The sequence below is a fragment of the Lactuca virosa genome, chromosome 9, assembly GCF_052849685.1.
Source record: "Lactuca virosa cultivar CGN04683 chromosome 9, Lactuca_virosa_CGN04683_v6, whole genome shotgun sequence".
In the NCBI taxonomy this organism is placed as follows: Eukaryota; Viridiplantae; Streptophyta; class Magnoliopsida; order Asterales; family Asteraceae; genus Lactuca; species Lactuca virosa.
In genome coordinates, this window is record NC_136434.1 from 32,093,609 (window position 1) to 32,101,567 (window position 7,959).

Here is a 7,959-nt window from a genome sequence, read left to right on the forward strand (position 1 = left end):
AACAAAAAGCTTCGTTTGGCAGTACGAGCGTTTAGCTTTTAGTTTAAACAAAACGCTCCAAATCTAAAAGCTACTTCATGTAGCGTTTAACAAAACGCTACTGAGCTTTTGAAATCAATTTACATAATTACCCTTAAAAATATATTTATATATTATTTATTTTTAATCAGTTGTCCTTTTATGTAATTTTATATATTTCAAAAGCTACCAGCTACTTTTAGCAAACACTCATATAACAAATAAAAGCTACAGCTTCCCGGTACACGCTACCAGCTAACCGCTACCCGCTTCCAGCTAACAACTATTTTTACCAAACACGCCCTTAAACTAAACAGTAGAAGATTGTAGTTCCAAACAAGACTTTCTATTCAAAATGGAGCGTTTTGTCAATGCTAGAAGCTCTCAAACGCTTCGTATCGAATACGCTCTAAAGAGTTTTTAATAAGTCATTTCCTCCTTATTGACTTATTTAAGGAGTTTTTGATAAGTTATTTTATTATTACACACAAATTTTGATTTTGACAAACACTAAAAATAACTTATTAACTTCTTACGTTTCAATACCGGATAAGTTAATCTAATTTTTTTTTAAAACTTTGTTTTGATACCGGAGAAGCTAATAAACACTTTCATAGAAAAATACATAAGTTGGTTTTGAATAAGCAATCCCAAACACCCCCTCAAATGTTATATATCACTTGGGCATAAATATAATACACCCAAAAAACACACCGATATTGTGTAATAGTAGTACATCCGTCCAATTTAATTAACTAGACTCAACTTCACTCGGATAATTATGGTTTGTCATGGTTTTGTTTGGGTATCTCCTGAGCATCAAATCAAAATATACAAACAACAAATGACTTATAAATAATAGTCATCTGGTCCAAACACAAACACGCTTAACTACAAACGCAATCATATTACAAAGCATTTAATCATACAAAAAAAAAGATGATGAAGGTCTAGAAGAGATAAAGGGACATCTTGATTTTGTTTTGTTTCCACCTTGGAAGCTGGTAAAAAGCTGTTTTTGGCATGGAGAATTTCTCTTCAAACTCCTCTTCAGTTAAATAAGCCTGCACAACACAACAAAACACAAACACCAACAATATACAAAGTCAGCAGTGTGAAGAAGACAAGTTTTTTATTTGAATGAAAATGGAGATTGAAATTCAAAGTACCTCTCTCTTTGTAATGTCTATGTCTGGAACTGGATCTTTTGAGTTGACTTTTACCCGTTCGTATGGATAGTTGACCAATTTTACACCATCTTGATTGGGAATGGGACCCGAATCTTTGGAGGGAAGACTTGGTGTCTTATCTGTGATGATGAAAGAAAAGTTTGAGTTATATTGATCCAAAACATGTACATTTTGACCCGAGTCAAATCTCTACTAGACCTAGTCAATATCAGTTGTAATCATAGATTCCTAATCACGTATTGTCCACCATGAGAATCAAAATAAAATTAATAATTTTTAAACCAAACTCCATATGGAGGAGCGAATCACATGCAATTGTTGAAAAATAAACATACCTGTTTTAGTGCGAACATCAGGGGAAGATGCTGAAGGGATCATTCTGGGAATTGGAGGACTAGAAAATCGACGATTTTTCATGGTATTATTATTATTATTAAAATCAGGGCTTGAAAAAGCATCAGATGATGTGCTTCTAATCGTGTACGAGTCAAGAGACTGTCTCCGAGTCAACCCGTTAGGGGCGGGTCCCGGAGACGGTCTTCTTGACCCATTAGGAGTTGGAGACGGTCTTCTAAACCCGTTTGGAGTTGGAGACGGTCTTCTTGGAGTCGTCTCTTTCGTGTTAAAATTCGGTGAATTTCTCAAAGGCGCCTAAAATGGAAATTAGAAATTTTACCATATTTAAAATAATCAATTTCGAGAGAGAATTAATAAATAACAAGTAACAAAAATGTGTAAACAGTTTCTATTCTTACTTCGAGTTTCTGTGATTGGCCTTTTAAAATTGCAAGCTTTCGTTCAAATGAGTTACCAAGCATCTAACGAAACAAAAAAGAAAACGCATATCAATATTATATTTTCTTTAAAAAAAGTAAAAAAACAGGAAATGTTATTTGTTACATACATTTGCCTTTGAAGCATCCCATTCAAAGAAACGGGTGAAAAAGGGTGGTTCATGCCCTTCTGAAACAACGTATGTAGGAGCATCCATGGATAAGCCTTCTCCCAAAACATCTTTCTTGAGAAAAGCCTGTCATACAACAAAGAACATAATCTACATAAAAAAAAAATTGTTTGAAATTGTGTTTACATTAATCACATAACATTGCAAGTGAAGTCACTAAAAAAATATATAAAAGGTGTTAAAGAAATTGTACCAAGCCAATAGAAAGTGCTTGTTGCTTTGACTTAACAACCGAATTGTGGCCAACCCACACAAAAATTTCAGAGTAGCAATCAAGTACTAACACATCTTCAGTAGTTAAATCATCTTGTGTAAAGTTGAATATCTCTTTCACCTGAAAGTTACAAATTTGAAAAAGTTACAAAAAGAAAACTAAAAGAATGGGAAATTGAACTTAAGAAAATAAAATACAAGATTGTACCTTGAGATCACTCGCATCTGGTATCAAAAACAGTCGGGAACCACCATTAATTGCCATTACAATATAAAGAAAAAAAAATAAACAAAATGATATGTAGATATTTTCACTTACCTTTTGTGTATGTACAAACAAACAGATGTGGATCTTCAATGAATCGTTTTATATCTTTCTCTTTTGGATATTCAGTCTTTCCACCAAGTGTTTCCCAGAAAACATCTGGTTCGCTACCTTCCCTTACTAATATAGGTTGCCATGTTGGCTACAAATTGACAAAAATAAAATAAAGATTAATGTTGGGTACAAAGAATCTTGATAATTGAGAGAGTGATTTATGGAGTAAAATGAAGAGTGCACCAACATTTATCAAATCTAACATTCCATACAAAAGATCATGATCTCGTGTAGTGGAGAGATTTCCTAGCCAAGTGAAGATAGATCCATCATGAGCCTTTAAAATGTAGCAGCATGATGAGTTTAAAGATCGAGAAACCTGCAATGATAATTAATTAATAACCATAAATCTTAGAATTTAAACGTACAACTTGTAATTATGGTGATTTTACATGTTGGGGGAAAAAAAAGGATCTTACTTGATCAACTTGGATAGCCTGCATATTGTCACGATTTGTTCCTTGAATTTTGAAAAGGGCAGTTTTTTTATTATCATAAGTTTCATCATCAAGACCTTTTTCAGCAATAAATGATTTATATCGAGAACCCATACCACCCTAACGAATAACAAAACGCCCAAGTTAGAAAAACATAATAAGTGTCTGAAATATCACTTTAGGAAAAACCGAAAAAGAAAAGCAAACCTTAAACATAATAAGCGTCTGAAATATCAAAAAGAATTGACTCGGTTCCTTGTTCTCAACAATTCGAGCCTAAAATCAAGCCACAAATTTAACATATCAATAAATATTCGATGCAAATAATAATATTCAAATATTTAGGAATCGAGAAGATAACTAACCAAAACTGGCTCAAATTTAGTTGAATCAACAAGACCACTTGTAAGAGAAATCGCATCCTCCCTATCTTCCTGCATAGTTACAGAATCAATCGAGGTATTACTCAGATATAAATTTAATCTGTAATAAAAATTGTGACTTTATAGATTAAAATGTGGTATTAAAGTTTGTTATTACCACACAACTCTTGTTTCCAAGCCAAATATAAAATAGACGTTCCTCTCTTCCATTGGTTGAATATATATACTGCACAGTATAGCAATCTCCACTATAAAGCTTTCTCTGTTCCACAACAGGAACAGGGGACAATTTACCATTATTTACCCTCCAAACCTACAATAAAAAAGAAAAAAGAATATCCACATATAAAAAAGCTGACATGGCAAGATTCTTGTCATACAAAAAATTACAGAAGCATTTTGGTAGAAAGTAACCTTTAGTGTACCATTGCAATCGATATGTGACTTTTCATCTTCATCAGGAAGCTCCTCCACATCATACCCAGTTTGCTTGAACATTGCTAAAGTTGGAAAGTTGTTAAAGATTTAAATCTCTTTTCTGATTTTTTTTTTCTTTTAAATTCAGAAAATTTGTTGGTGGGAGAAAAATATTTATAAAATCACCTGCTACTTTCCCTCGTCCTTCTTCATAAAGTTTTGGTGCCACTGTTTGAGGCCAATCATCAAAATATGACTTGAAGATAGCAGTTTCTGCACCTTCTGTTAAAAAGGCTAAATGGGTATTTACAGGTCTTTCTTGAGCACGAAGAAAATCCTATATTTGGGTAGAAAGATCAAGAATCAAGATAAAGATTCATCCACATAAAAGTACACACACTACACACACACACAGTACCTCTGCTGCTGAGATTGATGTTTTGCGTTCTGTTATGTGGGTAGTTCTTCCCATCCAAACAAAAATTTGAGTATCAGCATCCAACATGTAGCACTTGTTTGACTCAAGCATTGACCTTTTCAACCTCCCACTTCCACTTTGAGTGAACTTTCCTTGAAGAGTTATCCTGTTGAAGAAAATCATAATATTACAAAACTCTTAGTATGTTGTATATTGATGATTTGGCAACACCATGAAATGTGATGTTAAAAACAGAAGATAAAAGTTTTAAAAAGATATGATCTTTTTTCTTTTGCATACTTAAAGTAAATAAAAGTTATGCAGTTTTTGAAAGTAACTCACCAAAATAATTTAGCAGATAAACTTTGAGGCTGTTCTTGAGTGGAGGGTGGGTCCTTGGGAATAGGGGCATAACCACCAAAAAAGTTCCAGAAGTCTCCCACTTCAGCATCACCAACAAACTTTCCATCCTCTAAGAAATAGCAATGTACTTTCATTGATTAGTTTATAATAATTTATAGCATCCTACTTTCATTTCTTCATATTAAGAAAAAGAAAAGTAAGTTGCTATTTCTTGCATTTAGCCGAATAAAAAATGACAAACAAACCTATGGCTGCTACTTCACAGTTGCCCTTGTGTTTATATTCTTTAATATATTGAACCACTTCCAATGCTTTAGCTCTTTCCTGTATACTCGAGTTGCAACCACTAAAGTGGAAAATTTTTGATGCAGTGTCAAGTATGAATACATCACGGTGGTTCAAGGACGAACGGGAAAATGCCACCTGTCATTATAATTTATACCAAACCATTAAAATTTAAAATTTCATTTCTCAAGATTTATTTAAAGTTGTGATCTTTGTTATAAGGCAAAAACTTACTTCTTTCACATGCACTACACGATCTCCCTTGCATGTTAACAATCTGGTTTCATAAGTTGGAGCTTTTGAGTGTACTTGCCCTTGGCCTGAGTAATATACACCTTCAACTGGGATGATGCAAGGTTTAAAGTATGACAAAAATTTCCCAGTTTCTTGACCTTCAACTTCTTTATATTGTACAGATTGAGACCCCAATGCTGCATCTAGTTCTAGTGCTTTATCTGATGCTAGAGTTGAGTCAACCTGCATTTGGATACGTGATTTCAAAGGGGTTATTGTGACTTAGGAAGCTAGGGATAGTTAGGTAATTTTGCATTTACCTCATTAGCATCGTTGCCCAGCCAATAATGTATGTCGTGTTGAAGAGCACCACTTTTAAGCAAAGTTGTCTGGCTCAATAAGAAAATGGATACATGTCAAATTTATTGTTAAGAGGATTAAATGAAAGAAAGATGTGTGGTTGACTTGGTCAAAGTGACTTACATGGAGAACTACATATGCACTCCCTGAGAAGAACTTCCCATGTGAAGATTGGGGCACTGAAACTAAACGGAGGTTCTCTACACACCAGATTTCTAAGCCACTAAATATTATCACATTAAGGATATGGCAATACTTATATAACTCAAGAAATATCTGTTTTTCAAGAGTATTGAAAAGTGGACTTTAATTATGAAAGGAGAAAAGCATTTAAATGTGCTGTTGAGTTCAATTATAGAGAAGGATACAGCTTTGATCCTGCACCTTGAAGTTCCAAATCAATAATTTTGTTGGATCCCATATTTCATTCTTCAGAAAGCATTAAACATGATCTGCATCATATACGATATTTGTGAATAGAATAAGGAAAAAAACAAAATGAACAAATCTTATCCATATTATCTCTCTTTTTTTTGTAGAAATCCATGCTATAAAAGGAATTATTGAAACTCATCAGATCTAATAAGAATCTTTGGAATGTAGGTAAGTTGCTTAACTAAATGAGTATTGCCTGTTTGATTTTTCGTTTTCTTTAATTATTATTGTGCACAAATCCTAACAAGATCATAGCTTTTGACCACCCAGTGTTTGACCCAACGTTTATAAGCATATCAATGATCTTTGCATTTGACTATGAGACATGAATGTGGGTTTGCAATTATGTACACTTTCTTTGTGTTATTTTTCTTCTGAATCTTGTTCTAATCATGGTGAGTTCTCAACAATCTATTCAAAAATCATAGTTTTTAACCTACCAACTGTTTTAGCATTCAAAACTGCAAGAACTTTAATGATAACAATATTTAACACATATTACCAAACTGATCAACATCAATACATGTTAAGGAAAACAAAACTAACCTTGATTGTGGCTTCTTCTGACAGAATCAAGAACTTCAAATCGAACGCGGAAACCCCCAATTGAAGATCGAAGGAATGTAGGTGTGAGTTGACACCCAAATGGAACAACTCACAGAATATGCTAATTAACCTTATTTTGACCCCTAATAAAATCCAAATTTATTAAGTAAATTTAAAAAAAATAGTACAATCAAAACAACAGAATTAGAAACTAATAATGAATGGAAGCGAAGTGGGTCGATAATCATAAAAAACAAGAAAGAAAACGAGGGTTTGCCTTTATCATCCAGCTAATTCGGGACCCACGTCGAGGGTAGCTTTTTGAATAAAAGCGTGGCGCCTAATTGAAAGCACATGCTGACTGGTGAGGTCATAAACGCCATTGAAGGGGGCGTTATTAAGGTAAATAAAGCTTTAAATGAGCAGGCATGGGTTATGCATTCCCATGATTGACGACTGAGGTCGAGTTTGTCCCATCTCAGTGGTCGGCGACGACAATTTGGGTGTGGAAAATTTGATTGAGACTTGCGGAAGACTCGAGCTTTGTCGGCGTTGATTAAACGGGATAATCGGACTCGGTCATTAATGATTGGAGTTTGAGATTACATCCAAAAAAAATTTAAGTTTTGATCTTTAAAATTTGTCTTCTTTCTTTAACGTAAATGATAAAAAGGGCAATGTGATGATTATATGTTGGTAATTTGTATGGTTTAATGACTTTAATCATTTTAATTTAGTTTGGTTTAGAGTAAATTAAACGACTGTTGTGGTTTGGACAACATTTGCATTTTGTTCATATATTTTTTATTTCTTAATAAATAGACAAAGGTTAGTCAACCATCGAAACATAGACATAGCATATGTGAAATCAATAAATAAGTTGCTAAGGTGTTGTTTGATTTTCTGAAGCAAAAATTCATGAAGTCTGCGGACCACCTCTGCAACCCTCTGCAGTAGAAGAGGTGGACCAAACGGCTGCAGAGTGTAATAAGAAGAGTGTTTGTTTTTTTAACATCTGCATACTGCTGCAGATATTAAAAAATTAAAATAAACTAATTTTATAAACCGAAAATAGTTTTTTAATACGTAAAATTTAATAATATATAACATTTTGGCAACAATTAATGATAGTTCAGTGAAGAATAATGATATTTCAATAAAAATTAAAGATATTTTAGTAAAAAATAATGATATGTCATTAATAAATTATCATTATTGAATATAAAAAAACGAAAAAAAAAAATCAACAAGAATAAACAAAAAAAAGGTGAAATAAAATTTCAACAACATATAATCAAAATTACAGTAAGAAAAAAA

General features: G+C 33.0%; 1 protein-coding gene across 1 annotated transcript; it reads right to left on the bottom strand.

Moving 5' to 3' along the window:
- Positions 1 to 652: 652 nt before the first annotated feature.
- VLN1 (villin-like 1) lies at positions 653 to 7,187 on the bottom strand. The gene is made up of 24 exons (XM_079070935.1): positions 6,920 to 7,187; positions 6,643 to 6,785; positions 6,030 to 6,113; positions 5,785 to 5,884; positions 5,622 to 5,690; positions 5,302 to 5,544; positions 5,028 to 5,205; positions 4,762 to 4,891; positions 4,420 to 4,585; positions 4,188 to 4,338; positions 3,999 to 4,084; positions 3,742 to 3,897; positions 3,567 to 3,635; positions 3,409 to 3,477; positions 3,184 to 3,321; positions 2,952 to 3,083; positions 2,705 to 2,852; positions 2,594 to 2,610; positions 2,366 to 2,506; positions 2,113 to 2,238; positions 1,964 to 2,026; positions 1,544 to 1,859; positions 1,188 to 1,327; positions 653 to 1,082 (listed from the first exon to the last, which is right to left on the bottom strand). Exons 3-24 carry the CDS (start codon positions 6,080 to 6,082, stop codon positions 969 to 971), a joined length of 2,805 nt encoding a protein of 934 aa, XP_078927061.1. The 5' UTR covers positions 6,083 to 6,113; positions 6,643 to 6,785; positions 6,920 to 7,187; the 3' UTR covers positions 653 to 968.
- Positions 7,188 to 7,959: the final 772 nt, after the last annotated feature.